Source organism: Pseudopodoces humilis, chromosome 17, assembly GCF_049639895.1.
Source record: "Pseudopodoces humilis isolate 2021_Gansu_Grassland_sample_001 chromosome 17, ASM4963989v1, whole genome shotgun sequence".
NCBI lineage: Eukaryota > Metazoa > Chordata > Aves > Passeriformes > Paridae > Pseudopodoces > Pseudopodoces humilis.
The window spans coordinates 13,632,491-13,649,839 of NC_142216.1; the positions used below are offsets into that span (position 1 = coordinate 13,632,491).

The 17,349-nt window shown below is 40.1% G+C and overlaps 1 protein-coding gene across 5 annotated transcripts in view; it reads left to right on the top strand.

Annotated features, from left to right (window-relative positions):
• The window catches only part of TENM2 (teneurin transmembrane protein 2), a 619,855-nt gene that overhangs the window by 444,146 nt on the left and 158,360 nt on the right, over nucleotides 1-17,349 (top strand). For all 5 annotated transcript variants that reach the window (XM_088063463.1, XM_088063464.1, XM_088063465.1 and 2 more), the window contains 2 exons: nucleotides 3,059-3,293; nucleotides 15,586-15,824. In XM_088063463.1, the coding sequence (XP_087919589.1) occupies nucleotides 3,059-3,293; nucleotides 15,586-15,824 (474 nt within the window). The remainder of the gene's footprint in view (nucleotides 1-3,058; nucleotides 3,294-15,585; nucleotides 15,825-17,349) is intronic.

The window sequence follows — 17,349 nt, forward strand, 5'->3', positions numbered from 1 at the left end:
ACTGCTATATCAAAAATAAAATCCATTTCCTGATGTAAAAAGCCAGATGTACTCCACCAAGACACTCATTGTGTTTAAGATTCCAAACCAAAGGCAATTTCCAGGGGGCCAGAGCATCTTGTGCCGTAGGATCCACCAGGCCAATCCCTTGGGATCCTTTCTTACGGGACAAGTGATTTAGTCCTCTCAACTTCAGAGCCTCACATTTGCAGGTACTGCTGGTGAAGTTTTAATCTAGGCAAAGATGCTCGTAAAGAAGTGCTCAGATGTTCAGATATGAATCCAATTTTATATCCCTGGCAAGTTCAATAGTGCTCGGCTCCTGCTTTTGATTCATTTGAGCAGGTTTATGAAGAAGCAGCATATTAAGCTTTTATCTCTCTCATATATACACAAGGGTGTGCATGCTCCCTAGTTAGTACTTTTTATATATATAAGCTTTTATATATTTTAATAGAAGCTATATAATATCTATATGATGTTAATATTGGTGTTTGTTTATTTTTCTATATTAAATGCTACATTTGTCTTGCGCCAGATTTCAGAGTTTTTGCACTGCAGTGTGTGTTCAGTTACCTCTGCACAGCTCATTTTGCAAAGTATCTTACACCTTCTGTGTGGGAACTGAATTTTGAGGCAAATTAATTAATTTGTGCTAATTTTATTTCAGCCCTTGATTCCTTAATCTTACAGAAATGCTGTTCATTGTTGTTGAGGTGCACTTGGTTCACTTTTAAGAGCAGCCTCCATGATATTGTGGTGACAAGATTCAGAGTCTTTATTTAACTGGTGCTACTGTGGCTCTCAGAGCAAAACTGTTTTGTTTATGTAGGTATGACTTTTTCATGCTTATCCTTGAGAAGGAAAAGCTGTATCTAAATTAAGTTGAGAAAACACGAAGCACATGAATCTTTTGAAGTAACTATTAACACAAGGGCACATATTTGTATTTTATCACTCATAAATATTCACTTATTGAAATCCAAACATGCTTTGTTTAAAGTCAGAACACAGACTAGGAGAGTAATTCCACTTAAGCTTCTGTGCATGTGGATATTGTCCAAACACATTTTCTTCCTGCTGTGTCTTGCTCTGCATGCTGTTGTGGAATGGCACAGGACCTGGTATACATTAGAGATTTGATGTTCTTAGAGGTCCAAATGGACATTTTAAACATCAAACTTTATTGGCTAAACAGTCTCTTTTATGCTTAGATAAGACATAGCCAAGGATAGTGAGGAGAGCTGCATATACGATGGCCTTAAAATTTAGGATGTGTTCATGAAAGGTGACTTTGTATTTAAAGCAGTTGACATTCCCACAGGATGCACGTTCGGGCAACAGACATTGAAAAAAGATAAAGAAACCGCTGTGTAGATTTGAGGCAACGTGTGGAGGATGCAGAATTTATTATAATTAATTTCTTAAAGTTTCTTGTCAGAGGACAAGCTGTACTTGCCTTGTGTGAGTCCCAGTAAACCTGGGTGTGTTCCTCACCAGCCTGTGCTTCCCCAAGCCCTCAGAAACTGAAGAAAATGAACAGGCTCTCTCCAAACCCGCTGTTGTCCCTCTGTTCCCTGGTTGTGTTGCTCTCCCTGGGGCAGGCAGTCTGCAGAGCAGTGCCAGGACAGAGCTGCCCCTGGGCTGCTGCACAGAACCAAAGTCAGGTTGGAAAAGCCCTCTGAGATCCTCAGGGCTGTCCCTTAACCCAGCCCTGGCAGGTCACCACTAACCATGTCCCTGACCCTGCTGCAGCTCAGGGTTCCATGCCACTGGAATATCCTCCTGCTGCTCTGGGGTTTGGGTTCGGGGTGTTATTTTGTGTCTTGGATTTTTTTGTTTATTTGGGTTTTTTTATAAATATTGGCCTTAATTAATTTACAGTAATTACTCAGTTCAGCAGCTTTTCCAGACTTCTTTGTTTCATATGACAAAGATCAGTCTTGCTGCAAATGATGTTCTGTGATGTTTTCTTTTTATTATTTGATTCATTAAGTACAGAATTTGCTTCCATTTCTAAAAACAAACACGCATCATTAGAATTATAATTTCCCTAGTATTACTGATTAATGTTCACTAGAAAACAACTTGATACAATGTCTAAAGCACACAGTTCATAATAGTGTTTGTTTTCTTTATTCTCTTTTGCTGTTTTTATTAGACATAAATTATTGCAATGTGTGGAATTGCACATGAACTTATTTACCAGTCTACATTTATTTTTAGAAAAGTGACAATGTTAGAATGACACCTGCTTATCAGATTTTCTTTTCATGTGCCATTATTTTAATCCATTTGCCTTAACGATTAGAAAAAAATATTTTTCATTACCAATGCAAACATGTCAGTACTCAAAGAATGAGAAAAGTTCATATCCTTCTTTATCACTCAAAAATATCATCTGTCATTTTCCAATGAAAGAGATTGAAGGAATTGCATAATTTCCAGATCTTGCTCTGTGTTTGTGGCATTGCTAAATAGAAAAATACAGGCCAAATCCTGATCACATGGAATAACATGAAAGATACCATCACTGCCTTGTTGCTCTCTTTTCATATTTGGAGTTTAATCTTCTTGTGCTGGCACAAATCCTGTTCATTTGAAGCTGATTGGTAAAATACAGTGAATGAAAGAAGATTGATTTCTCTGATTAAGTTTTATAGGGGCCTAAAGACCATATTCTCAGAAGCTATTTTTAATCCATTACAATTCATCTGCTCAAAGCCCCTGATAGAAACAGGGCGGGTAAATTTCCTCTTGGTAGATGTAGGGAATGGTCAAGCTAGGCTGCTCCACTGAGGAGACTTTCTCCAGGGAGAATCCAGAAAGAAATATTTTAAAATTTAAATACAGTCTTTGTCAACATGCCAGCTGTGCAGGCTGGAAGCACTGTTTTGTGTTGCTGATCTCAAACTATCACTGATCTGATTTGCCCACGCTTTGATGCCCACAGGTCCAAGAGGCACAGTCTCTTTTCCCAGACAGTGGCCCCTTGAAAATGCCGAGGAGAGCAGTGTCACCACACACATTTGTGATTTGTTTCTCTTTTCTGTTTTAGGCCCTTCAAATCATCACAGCCAGTCAACGCTGAGGCCACCTCTCCCTCCTCCTCACAACCATTCCCTGTCCCATCATCATTCCTCTGCCAACTCCCTCAACAGGAACTCGCTCACCAATCGCCGGAACCAGATCCACGCGCCTGCTCCGGCGCCCAACGACCTGGCCACCACCCCCGAGTCCGTGCAGCTCCAGGACAGCTGGGTGCTCAACAGCAACGTCCCCCTGGAGACCAGGTGGGTGGTGTGGATGGACACCCTGGGGGATGCTGCTGATGCTCCTCCCGAGTGCACAGAGATAACCCTCGGTTTGTTGGGAAATGGGCTTTGGCATCCTTTGTGTCGGGGTGGTTTTTCTGACACAGCACGTGGGTTGAGTGGCATCAGAACACCCAGCAACCCAAATCTGCTTTGCATGGAAGGTACACAGTGAATAACGCTGCTCACGTCCCATTTTAAAGCCTTTTTTCACTTGAACCTTCCTTGCATACACAACTCATGCGATTAGTACAGCATATTTATATCACAGGCTCAAGGACGACTTACTTAGAATTCATATTGACTGTGCTGCTGAAAAATTATACATTTTGCCTTTCCTGAAGCAACAAACAAGGGCTGACTTGACATTATGCATTTTGGGAGACTTTGAGAAACAATCCGAGATTCATGACTGACAGTACTATAATTTTAATTTATACCTCATCCAGCATGCAAGTTCATTTTAATCTCTTCTGTACATGTTAACAGCTTGATGCCTGTGGGGCAAACAGCAGCATATAAATGAAAAGGTGCAGCACTTAGGCCTGACAGAGAAATAAATAAATAAATAAATGGCTGACATGCTGCTGGTCTAAATATTCTGGTTTGTTGTCATTTGGGGTATGGAATGTCAAACATATTTAACTTGCACTTTAAATAGCAGAGTTGGCAGAGCTGATCTCTCAGAATTTAAAATTAGCCATTGCGGTGCTGAATAAAGCGCCTGGAATAGCAGGGTGGTGTTGCTTGCCCAGAGAGTGATAAACACAGCAAGCAGGTGGAGGAGCTGGGCTGCTGGGAGCGCTGGCTCGTGCCAGGGTTCCAGTGCTTGTTTGCCACAGCTCCTGGGATGTTCAGTTTGGTTTGCAGCCTCCCAAGGACTTTAATGCAGCTTTGCTGGGTTGCACCGCGAGGAGCCGCATTTGGGGTCGTTACACACCCATGCAGCCTCAGCCCTGCCCCTCCAATATTTGATTAAAGACTGCAGGTCTGGTTTGGAGCTCTGGCAGGAGCTGCTGTGGCTGGGCTGGAGCTGACAGCACCGAGGCTGTGGTTAATCAGTGGTGGGTTACAGCTCCATGGGGAGCAAATGAGCCTGGAAAGGGCAGGGAGTCTGTGCTGGGCTGGGATGTGCACAAGGGGCTGCCCTCACTTCATCCTGCTCTGCTAAAATGGGAACATGGGTGCCATGAAGAACTGGAAAGCAAATTTAGGTTTACAAAGCCGAGATGCCTAAAAAAGAAAACAAAATGAATTCTTGCTTACTGAAGGTTTGGAGCTAACTTTGCAAAAAAAACCCCAAAACAACAACAAAAAACAAAACAAAAAAAAACCACAAAAACAAAACACAAACCAAACAAAAAAAATAAACCCAGCTATTTTATAGAACTTAATTTGGACATCTTGAATTTGTTATTTATTGCTAAGAATTATGAGATAGAAGTGTTGGTCCTGTTCAGCCCAGACTGGTTCTACTGTGTGGTTCATTGCTCAGGATTAGTACCTACCTTTAAATCTGGTGTGCCTGGTCTGCCTTTTCCTGTATGGAATTGGGTACAACAATACCTGAAATGTGTCATTTCTGAAGGCTCAAGATTGTCTCAATTTGCCAATCACTTTAAGCTGGAGGGAATTCCCTGGGATATTCACAAAAGAATTCTTTGCCGTAATACTGGCATCCCTGAGCCACAGCAGTGGGCATTTGTCTGGCTGGCTGGGCTTTTTACTGTCTGGTTTTGTACCTTTTCCCAGCCAGAGGTGACTGTGAATGCCACTACTGACTTTGGTTCTTCTCTTTTTTCTTATCCTGCAACCTCTGGGAGTGTGTATGTACATGTTAATGACAAAAGGTTACTTTGTGAATACTGTTATTTTTGGAGGTTGCAGGATGCCTGACAATTAATTGGAGCTTTTTGGAAGACAGGTCTGTCACAGGCAAGCATTAAGCTATTAGAAAATGTCCTGGCAGAATTGCTGTGTTCCACGACTATTCCAAAGCTGCTTCAGGATCGATTTTAGTTCTTTTCTGAAATTACACACCTGACAGGACTTGATGACAAGTTTCATCACAAGAATATTAACTCAGAAGATGACTGAAATTGATGCTTGTGAAATCATTGAGACTTTCAGAATTAGCCTGTAGTTCTTTCACTTTAAAACCAGTGTTTCATCTACATTCATACCAATAGCCACAAAAAAAAAAAAAAAAAAAAAAAAAAGTATCTTTTTGGTAACTTTTTATTTCAGCCTTTACATTAAAGCCTGAGCTTGTTGCAAAACATTGACCCCTCTCACGCTGCCTCTTCACAGTGCACTACTCTTAATTTTTTTTATCTTCTTAGATGTTTATTAATCTCATTAGAGGAGTGCTCAGGAAGCAAAGCCAGCACAGACAGCACCTGCTTTATCAAGAGAGGGTTTCATAACTCTTTGTTTTCTTCTTTCAGTTACCTTCAGTAGATTCTGCTCTCAATAAAAATGATGTGCAAGGGGTCATGTTACTGATTATGAAACAAAAAGTGGCACCTGAGCTGTCTGAAGGGAATGCTTTGTGTTAGCACTACAAAACTCAGATCACAATTTAGATTCCAGATGTCTCTTTATCTAACAGTACCAAGTTCTGAAATCATTGAATAATACAATACACGTCTGCATGTTGCTTTTTTTTTTTTTTTCTGGTTAGAATATTTTAACCTTTCCTTTGTTCCTTTGCTGTCTTAGGCAGTTTGGGCTAAATTCAGACTGTTTGGAGACATTACATTTCTCTATCTCTTGTTTCAATATTGATTGGGGGTTGTTAATCACATTTGTTTTATTTTCTTTGTGATGTAAAGGAAGCTTTTACTGTTTGCACATGTTTTCATTTGGCCTTTTCAGGCAACTTGATCCAAATCTTTGTGTATCCTTTGTGGTGCTGTATTTGTTACATAATTGTGTTTATTTGTATTGCAGCAGCTCATTGCTTCTGGTGGAGTTATGAGTTTGCAACATGCCTGTGTAGAGTTCCAGTTGTATTTATTTTGAGTCATAGAAGGGTTTGAGTTGGAAAGAGCTTAAGGGTCATCGTGGTCAGGGACACCTTCCACTAGATCAGGTTGCTCAAAGCCCTGACTGGCCTGACCTGGAACACTTCCAGTGATGTGTGCTTGTTTTTGGTGTGCTTGTTCCTGGTTCAAGGCGAACACACAGGGGCTGTGCCTTCCCTGGTGTGCTGCTGCTTTATGGCTGCATCAGCCTCCCAGGCTGGGAGCTACAGAGCTACATAATTGTTCTGTTTTCTTTGAAATCAGGGCCTGTAATGGAAGGGTTGAAATATCTCTAAGTAAGGACACAGTAATGCATGGCTGTAGCATTTTTATGGTGCTATTTTTATGGTTCATTTCTGCAGTATTTAGCTGCTTTACCTTTAGGCTCAGAGCTGCTGTTTAATGCTCTTTAACTTTTATTGTCCTCTTGCAGTCTCTTTCAAAGCATCTCCTCCTCCTCCTCCTAACAAAGTTCCGATTTCTACCTTCTCCAGTTGAGAGGTGCTCCTTTATTGCTGCTTTAATCATTGCTTTCCAAGGGGATGTGTGATGAAAATACTGCCTTTGAACATCCCAGGGTGGGTCTCGCTCCTTCCTGACAGCCGGAGAGGCAGCTCTGCTTTAAAGCTGGGAATGCTTTGAGGGCACTGGGAGAAAGGAATGGCTTTGCAGGGGAGGTTCCCGTGGCTCCTCACACAGCAGGAATCCTCTGGGATGAGAACCCCACACTGGCACTGGGATGACTGGTGAGGGAGGAGAACAGAGCAGCATCCGTGGATGGATGTTTCACTAAGATTGCCTGATTTACTTATGCCACTTTCAGTACTTTTTATTGATGTAAAATTAATTGTTACCATTATAACTAATAATACTTAATTCAGGAGGAAAAAAAGGCTAGAATTAAATAGAAATTACTCTTATTCTTCAGTTCTCATAATCAGTCTCATAATTTGAAATATTTCCCGTCCAAACCTTTCAGTTGCAAAGATAATTTTGTCTAATAATCTATGTCTATAATTTCTTTGTGCTTGCTCACGAGGATGTGATGCTAGGCTTTAAGAAAGCCTGTAACATAATCATGTTTCTTCTGTGTTTCAGGAGAAAGGATGATGGCCACCTTTCTGGTGATTATGAAATGCATTTCTTTAGATCTTGTGACCTGTAGTACAAGACCAATGGTCCAATGTCCAAATCTCAGGTCATTTGTGCAAAGTGCAGTTTAAAGATTGAGAAATCTGAAAATTTAACCTGAAAAGAATTCCTATGGACCTTGAAAGAACTCTTCAAAATATTTGCCTTTTCCTGGGGTTCAAGCTGTATTTGTAACTTTGCCAGTCTGATTCCAGCACAGTCACTCTGGGTGAGCCTGAGGACAACAGTGAGAGATGAAAGGATGGAGCAGCAATGGGAGCTGTATCCCAGTGTGCACCATGCAGTGCTTGAACTCAAAATCATGGGGTTTCACAGCTGGGAAACATCTGCACCAGTGCTCCAGTTCATTTCAGTGCAGGGATGAACACAGTACACTGAGCCTGTGCACAGTCCAGGCAAAAAAAGCCAAGAATAGGGCACATGAGGAGAAGGATTTAACAGTGGGGGAAAGCAATATCATTATTTTTTTTAAGAAAGAAATTAAGTATCTGAAATGTTGTTATCACCGTGTTCACAATTTGCATCATGCTCGGGTGTCAAGATCAGCTGCAGAACTCCTGAACTGAATATGTAAACTTGAAGTTTCTGAACGTGTTGAAGTTCCAAGCTACAGCTGCTCTCTACAATTGTCTGCCTATTTTCAATGATGTCTCAATATTTTGATATCTTTGTACATGATGCAAAACGTTCTGGAACAGAGCAGTGAAACAAAATTTCCTTTCCTTTTGTTAATGCAAATTCCTAGGATATATTGGGCATAGCAAACAGCTACTTGGAACAGTAAAATGAGTCCTCACTCTAATTTTGCTTTGTCTTTTGTGGCTTTCTCTTACCGTTTGCTTGCAGCTACAGGTACATATGCTAGAGCAGGTTATTCCTCTGAGTCTGAAGCAAGAACTGACTCCTTCATTCTCTTGCTCCTGCATGTGAAGGTTGCAGAAAGGTTGTGGGGACTTTCTAAATAATTGGAATCTGCATAGATAGATTCTGGACCCGTCTAAAAATCAAAAGCATTTTAAAGAGTCAAGGAAAGCACAGTCAAAAGCATCCCCAAGGACTTTAAATACATTTGGGCCGTGTACTTGGAGGAATTCCAAAAGCACTGTAGAAAGGTCATTTTTAGCAGGCTACTGGAGTATCATTTTCATAACAAATACAGGCATGAATAGGAGAGAGAAAAGGGTGAAGGGAAACACTACAAAAGCAGGATACATAATGATGATTCAGAAAATTGATCTAGATGTACTCCCACTCACGTACACATAAGCTCAAAGAAGTTTTTACTGATTGCAGATAATTGCATGTTTTCATGATCTTGTTCATTTGCATTTTTAACTTCTGGGTTGTGCAGAGTGAACAGGCAGTGTGAGTGACAGAGGAGGAGACAGGCACATTTAGGGTGTTTATTTAAAAAACTCTAGAATTATGTGACTTTGGTTCCTCTATTTAAGTTTACGTGTCGACTGATAAATTTCTCCGAGTTCTGAGTTTTATTATTCTGTTTTATGACTTATAGACTTGAAATAACACTGTTAGTACTTTTTCCTTTTTTTGTCTTGTTAAGTGAGTAGTTGAATTAAGAGATAGTGGAGAGCTTACATGTATGCCTTTTAAAATAGAAGTGTTTTGAAATTATGTTCATTAATTGATGTAGAAAGTTAAAACTGCATGCACCCATTGAAATGCAAAAACACTGTTATCATAATCCTCACCACTGGAATAACAAATGGAGGCATTATTGCACTTCATCACTTGGCACTATGCAACAACTGCTCAGAACTCTATAGCAAAAAAGACACAAGGTTTTCTGCTTGAGAAAGTTCCTGTAGTTGAGTCAGTTCAGAGCTACCTAAATGTTCCTGGATCTGCTGATTGATCCTGCTACACTTTCATGTAAGTGCAAGTGCAAAGACCCTGATTTTTTTTGTGTTTGTGTCTGTAGCTGTGCCTGTTACTCTTTACTTTTTTAGGCATTAACCAGCAGTTTGATTTCTGCATTCCTGGAGAATAAACAGTAGTGGCAAGAAGGAGATTCATACATTTAAAGGGCAAAGCTGGCTATTGTCTGGCTAGCTCCCACAAAAATGAACTAGGATTCAAGCAGACAGGCTGAGTGATTGGGCTCACACCTCTTGCAGAGTACCTGGAATCTTTTTGACTGCAGAGCCACCAGTCAGGAAGGTGATGGGTGGCCCCTGGAGCTCCCTGGAGCTGCTGAGCTGCCATCTGCATGTTCCCCTTCTAGATTTTACGTCTTTCCAAGCTGTTCTCCATCTCAAACTCTCAAGCTGCTCATGATCCCCATTTCAGCAGTCCTTCCCCTCTCTATATTTTCCGCCTTACCTTTCTCCAGCCTCTCTGGCAGCTCTGCAGTGTCACAGCTCAGCCTCTGAGCAGCCTGAGACAGGGCAGTGCTATGGGGACACACCAGAGCTGGGAGCACGTGGTGAGAGCCCCAGAGGACACTCCAGGGGTCAGCTTACAGTGGATTAGGGAGAGAGAAGGTTATAAAAGTGTATCCAAGAGGATCTCAGTCTTGCAGATGAAGAGCAGGTGTCCTGTGGAGAGGTGCCCAGCACAGAGCCGTCGCTGCTGCTGTCACGCAGTGCAGGTGTTTTGCCTTTGTGGCTTTGTGAGCAATGCCCGCTTGGTTTTATTTAATAAAATGACAGATCAAGGTGCCCAAAGGTTGGCACCTGCCTTTCTGTACACCACCCTGCCCGGCTGTCAGGCAGTGTTCAATTACTGTGCTTCCCATGTCCAGCTGTGTCTTTGTTAGAGGGTGGCAGTGCGGTGACAAGGCAGCCCGGTGCTCGCAGCAGCCTCCGTGACACTGCTTTACACTCCACAGGCTTTAGAACACTTTGCCTGGGGATGTGAAGAACCCAGCCTTCAAGGAATCATCAGCTTTCAAGAGCTGAGGAGCTGGACTTGGAGCTGCTCTGGGTGCTGGGGGCTGCTGCAAGGATCAGGAGGTGACAGGCACAAGTGTGGCGTTGATACTGATGTGTTCATCCTGAATTACTGTCCCCATGCCTAACAGGGTGTCCCTAGCTCCTGCATCAGTATCTGCAGCAGAAAATCACTGAAATAGCATCATGAGGACTGCCCTCTGTTTCCACAGGCACGTGGGTGTGGGGGTACACAACACACAGGTGTGTAAAATGGCCAGTGGGTTTGTATACATCTGCATTTGAAATAGCTTTCCACTGAAAAATCTGCCTTACTGAGTTTAGTCTGTGGATTTGACATGATTGAGACAATTTAAACACATATAGATGACACTTGCTAAGCTTTATTGCTGGCTTTAGAGTTCTAGGCACTCTAAAGGGTAGAAAGTTTTACCTTGCAGGCTTTTTTACCTTTTACCCTGCAGTTTGACCACATCAGAGAGCCCTCAGCTGTGGGAACATGGCTGGTGGTCCCATGTTTTCTGCAGGAACCTCAGGGAATGTACAATTAAATCTCATTTGGGGAAAGACTGAGACACAGGTAACCAAAGCTTGCACAAATCTACCACTCAGAGTTCATTCTTTCATAACAGGCGTAAGAACAGCTCATGATTTTCTTCAGACTTGGTTTCTTTTTGTTTGGAAGTTAGAAATCTTCCATAAAACTTCACTCACTGTCTGAATTTGGCAGCCACTTTGAGGCTTCCACTGACATAAAATTACTCATGGCTACTTTTTTGGAAGACTTTGAAAACTGCAGCAGGTTTTTTTTTTTTTTAATCACAATGAAAGCCAGCATATTATGTTCTATATTCCATTGTTTTCTGCTAAGAATAAATGTCCAATAAAATTATAGACAGTTGCAATTTTACCACAGCTTGAAGATATTTTTAGGTCTTAGAACAACTAAATTGAGCTGTTACTAGTCTCTTGGCATGTAGCTGTTCTATTTATTAATTACTAGTAAAAACCCTATAAAATATAAAAAAGACAATTTAAGCATTACAATTCTCTGTATGCCTTTTTTTTTTTTTCATACAGAATAAGTTTAGGACAGTATGAGGAGGGAAAGAAGCAATTTATGTTAGAAAATGTCTTTTTCTTCCTTTCTATTACAGTTTTTCATCGCAAAGCCAATTTTTTTTTTTCTCCACTCATTCTTGCAGTGTGCTGCCATGACAATCTGTCCAGAAAGGAGGGGGGGAAAAGCTGATTGTTCTCTCAAAGAATATGGAAGTTAATACAGTCTCAGTCAGACCACTATTCCCTGAACACAAGAGGTCCTTTTGACCTGTGGGAAAGCACATGCTAGGAAGAGCTCTGAATTAATGAAGAAAGCAAAATATAGCTTTTTCCATTTGCCATTAGTGCACAGAACAGTGGTCAAATGTCCCCTCTCAAGCTCAAGTTTCACAGATGTCACCTTTGGGGTGGTGGCAGCGCTGAGGTGCCGGGTGTGACCCCACAGAGCAGCAGTGCTGAAAACAGAGTGCAGAAATCCAGAATCCAGAGCCTGGGAGTGGGAGAGGAGAGCACGGAGTGAGTGCCAGGGTTAACTTCTGTTCCTTCCACAGCTTTTCAAGGAGGCTGAAATTACAGAATCATCGTAGGCTGGCAACCATATTTTGTGAATTTTTCAGTATGGAATTGTCTTATTGATCCACAGGATTAGGGAGACTGGGCTGAGACTTAGACAAATTTTTTTCCCATGTTTTCAAAATAGGAAATTAGTTCTAGTCTAATTCAAATTGCTGATGCTTAATTGAGAGGTAGAAAATGTGTTTTTCTTAATCATGTTTGATAGGTGAACAGGTAAAACAGAGAATACAATTTTTTAATTCTTATATGGAGTGTATTTGAAATTAAGTGAACTGCTACAAATCAGATCATTTCTTTTCATAAGCAGGCATTGTACAGTGCTCCCAGCCTTACCACTGTGAGGCTGTAATTAATGTTGATAAATGCTCATGTTCTCTCTGTGCAGCTTCAGCCCACAGACAATTGGTTGTACCAGAGCATGTCAAATCTCACATAAAAATATGGCTATAGATCATTGGGTTTAGGGATAGAGTTGAGACAAGTCAATTTATTTCCATTAGTAGCTGAGTCTAGATTTAAAACTCTGGGGGTCCAAGTGTTTTGTCCATTATGTTCCAAATTTTTCTGGTGTGCTTTGCTGTGATTTAAGGTGTATCTGCTAATCTGGCCCCCAGCTTTGGAATGGAGTGTCAATTTTCCAAAGTGTCTTGGGGGATATTTAACATATTTTTACTTAAATGTCTTTTTTGGCTTTTGAAGGCAGAACTTGTGTGCTTTCAGGTGGTGTGATGTCTTCTGATAGCTGCCACTTTGTCAGGGGTCCTCATATTGAGACAATGAACTTTCAGCTTTTGAAATCCTTGGGTAGCACAAAATGTGAGAAAAATTCAGGCTTTATCCAATGACATTCTTTCTTTCTTTTTTGGCTTTGAGAATGACATCTTCTCACATATCCTTTTCAGTCGGCTTTTTTTGCTCCTACCAAGTTCTGATTAGTTTTAACAATATCATAGAGATCCTGTTTGCATGGATAAGTGTTTTGGTTTTCTTTATGTACTTTGTGTATCTCAAAGTGGATCACAGCGGAGCTGCTTTTTTGTTCTACTTTTTTTTGTCTTCTCACATGCAACAGGATATGATTGACATGTTCTATTAAAGCATATCTAGATATTCATTAATTCAGTTTTAATGGGAGCCGAGTTTCATTATATATCTGAGTTTACTTTAACAATGCTTTATATTAAAATTTCTGTTGGTGCTGTAGCTGCCTTCTCAGCTAAAGAGGACATAAAATTCCTGGGTTTAAAGGCATTTCAGATAAAGACAGTTCCAAGGGCTGTAATTTCCAGTTTGGTTCTGAAAGATCTGCTTTTGGGCAGGGAAAGGGTAAGAACTGCCTGTTATAGACCCTTCTGTCCAAAGCTAAGAGGGTCATTCCTGCCATGAGGATTCAGAAGGAGAAGGGGTCCTGGGCTGAGGCAGATGCAGAATTACTCTGGATGAGAGAGGAGTTTCCTGCCTGCCTTTGTCTCAAACGTCTGTTTTCCTTCGGCTTTCCCTTGTTCCTCATGCTCCGTGTCATTTCAATCCCTGGATCCAATCATGGAAATGGTCTTGTGCTCCCAACACTGGAGAGCAACTAGAAAGGACTAAACCTGCTTCTGCTGACAGATAAATCAGGTTCTACCCAGACAGATGGAGCAGAAGGGTCAATAGATCTCGTGTGACACAACTAGCCCCATCACATCCTTTTCCCATCAGTTACTTTAATTGAACTGTTGCAAAATAAAGAAATATTTAAAATTGAGCATTTAAGACCACAGACTTTCATTATTTCTTGATTTCTTTTAGCTGAAAGATATTTTTCATAATTTAAGAGGCTTGTAATTTAAAGAGGAAGTCTCTTAGCATTTGCCTTTATTGCTTTTTCTCATAGATCACCTATGATATGCAGAAACAAAGCAATTCTAACCTCTAACTCTAACCTCTAACTATCAGTCCCTCACTGATAAAAAAAAAGAAGAGTGGCTTTATTTGTTAAAAAAAATATAACCCAGTGTTTCTATTAAATAACTGGTTAGAATTAATCTGAGTTTGTTTGTGCATCTGAGGTTTCCAAAGCACAAAGAAAAGGTTATGACAGTGGATATTGCCACTGTCTTCATCTATTTTCTACAACAAAGTAGATTTTGGTCAATGTTGAGAGGGATGAACAAGGCCACTTGGTGTTCAAAAATCAATAACAAAGGCAATGTCAAAATGTTTTTTCATATTGATTAATAGAGTTTATGATTGATTCATTTAAAAAAAAAAAACAACAGATTTTCAGAGGCTGTCTTCAAATGGAAATGTTTAATCAGAAATCTGGGGAGCCCAGACAGCTTTCCTTTTACTGTCTTTTACCTGTATGCAAGTTCTGTTCAACCTCCTATGCTCTGGGCTTTATTTCAAAACAAATGTTTAAAAAATGCCTTCAAAATCACTTCTGGTATTCTGTAGATATACAAAAATCTATGCTTGACAGTAGGCACATTCATGATGGTGGGCTGGAAATACTTGGGAAACACAACTCAGCCTCCAAATTCTCGTTGTCAGTGAGTGACATGGATTTTAAAGCTCTAACAGGTGGTTTGAGAGTGACATACTGGATTGTATCTGAATAAAAATGTTAAACATATTTTACATTGGAAGGAAGACCTGGGTTATTTTAGGCTGTGATTTTGATTTTGGAGATTACTGAGTGTCTTCATTCTGTTTGATTCCAAGAAGCACTTGTTTTTCAGAGCTGTGAAGGGAGAGGGTATGGAGCAAGTCTTCAGAGCTCTCTGTCTTAAACCAAGCGACTTTCTGTTAAGAGCACAGCTTTTGTCCTGTGCTTCTCTTTTTATTGTTTACTGGGAACATGTTTGTAGTCATTTCTTTCTGACTGTGAGAAGTAAAGAAACCAGTCTTCCAGTTTGCTTTCTCCATTTCCTCTGTCTGGAATGTGTTGACAGCATTTCCTGAGATTCATTAGAATGTATTCTGTCCCTTATTTTCTTCCTAACAAAACAAATGTATGGGCAGCTGAAATCCTGGTTTTATCTGCTGAGTCATGTGCTGTTGGTAATTGTCTTAGCTGTTCAAACCAAACCTGTGTACTGTTAAACCACAAAATCATTGTTAATTCTAATTCTGGCAAGACCTTTTCCTACAGGACTATGGGTTTTGCTCAGTATGTTCTTAGTGGTTTTGCTGGGAGCTTTTGCCAAGAGTGAAAATGAGACTCCAGAGTGGTTTTCTTAGAACATTTTTTGAGTGGATTGCACAGGGAACTCCCAGACACTTCATGGGTCATGCTGGTGTTTTAGCTAGTATGTGGTCAAGTTGCATCTAATTACAGAAAAGATTAAGAAAGACATCCTGACACTGCATTTTAGTGCCAGTTGTTAGGGTCTGGTAGCAAAAAAAGGGAGACTTTTCATTTCCCTGTTTCTTCCTACAAAATCCTTTTTGGTTGAATTTAGCAGGTTGTGGCAGCTGGAATGGTATAGGAGTAGGAGATGTTCTGTCTTAACTACAGGACTTGCCATTTTCAACTCTGTTCCATTTTATGTTTTTCAGGCATTTCTTGTTTAAGACATCTTCTGGAACTACTCCGCTGTTCAGTAGCTCTTCCCCTGGTTACCCATTGACCTCAGGAACGGTTTATACTCCACCTCCCAGACTGTTACCTAGAAATACATTCTCCAGGAATGCATTCAAGCTGAAAAAACCCTCCAAGTACTGTAGCTGGAAATGTGCTGCTTTATCTGCAATTGCTGCTGCAGTCCTGCTTGCCATCTTGCTAGCATATTTCATAGGTAAGGTTGTGTTTTCTCTCTCAAATCACATGGCTGTGTCAGAAAATGAAAGTTCAGCAGATGAAAGGATGTGTTTCACAAATGTGAATGTGTTCTCAGTGAGCAAAGAATGTTATTATTCCTCATACTGATTAATGAATAAAAATAAAATGTTCAAGTCACGTTCACTGTCGTAAGAGCAGTGGAAGCAAGAAATTGATTCAGGACTCTTAATGTGCAGTGTTAACTTTAGGTGTCAGATATGCACATCTCAGAGATGGTCCAAACAGAGGGATTCAATGACTTTTTGATGTAGTGCCATATGTTTAAAAAGTATTTATAAAAATTGTGATAGGTGGTGAATTCACATAAGTAACAGAAGCTAGTGGCATTTGAATTCAAATATTACCATCACATGCTGCCTTTAGATAAAAAAGCCAAAATCATTTTGATTACTAGTTCTCAGTCTATATTGGTCTGTATACCTAAATCCTGGTGGTGTTAAATTTGAATCATTAGATGATTCCGTTTTGCATGCAGTTATTTTCCATATTCCACTCATCCTTAGCATTTTGTAAGGAAAAATATAGAAACTCTGAATGTTGTGTTTATTTCCCATGATTCGTATGTTGATAGTGACCACACTGTGTTCTAAACATTTCTGTGGTTTTTTGAGATGTTTTTTAACATGCTGCTAAGATTTTTTATTATTTTAATTAATTTCTGATTTCCTCCCCCTCCCCTGGTCCCCTCTCATTCTCTGCTGTAGAGGTTGTTTTAGGTGTTTGCACAAACTACCAGTGTATTTTGTACCTTTTACAATTGTGCCTTTAACAATATGCTGATGACAATGAAGTGCTTCACACCTTTTAGGTTCTCTGAATAAATGGCAGAATTATGGTAGCTGGACAATATTTTCTGTTAATACTTTCCAGACCTATTCTTTGTGGGATTTATTTTCTCTCTGAAACTATTCTCACATATAGCACTCAAAAGATCTATAAAGATGTGCTGAATTTTCTCTTTTTTTTTGATCCTATATAACCTGACTCTTCAGGGTAGGCCCCGTTTTCTAAGAAAACCCCATTTTTCATACTAATGAGCTTCCATATGTGATTAATACATACAGTAGTAGGAGAGAACTGGCTGACTATTCCTGCTGTCTGTTTAGTCCAGCACACTGAGTACTACAGATCTAACCATCTTTCTGTATTTCCCCCATAGAAAGCCTCAGAAGAATAACAAGCTTAGTTTGGTATATAAATGAAAAGATTGGAAAGCACATAATTCATTGAAGTTGACAGTTATCATACAGCAGCTCCCTGTTAGAGTGATTATGCACATGGGAAATGATATACTGCAAGCTGAACATTTTAATCATGTGCATAACTTTGAAGTGATGGATTATGAAATGTGATTTTTTTTTCCTTGCTATTTAGGTTACTGTAATCTTAAGCAAAGCTTTGCAACGTGGTTATTGCTTTTTGCACTTTCATATATTAGACAAGAGAGAATGTAAGGCAATGTATTGACTCAATAATTGATG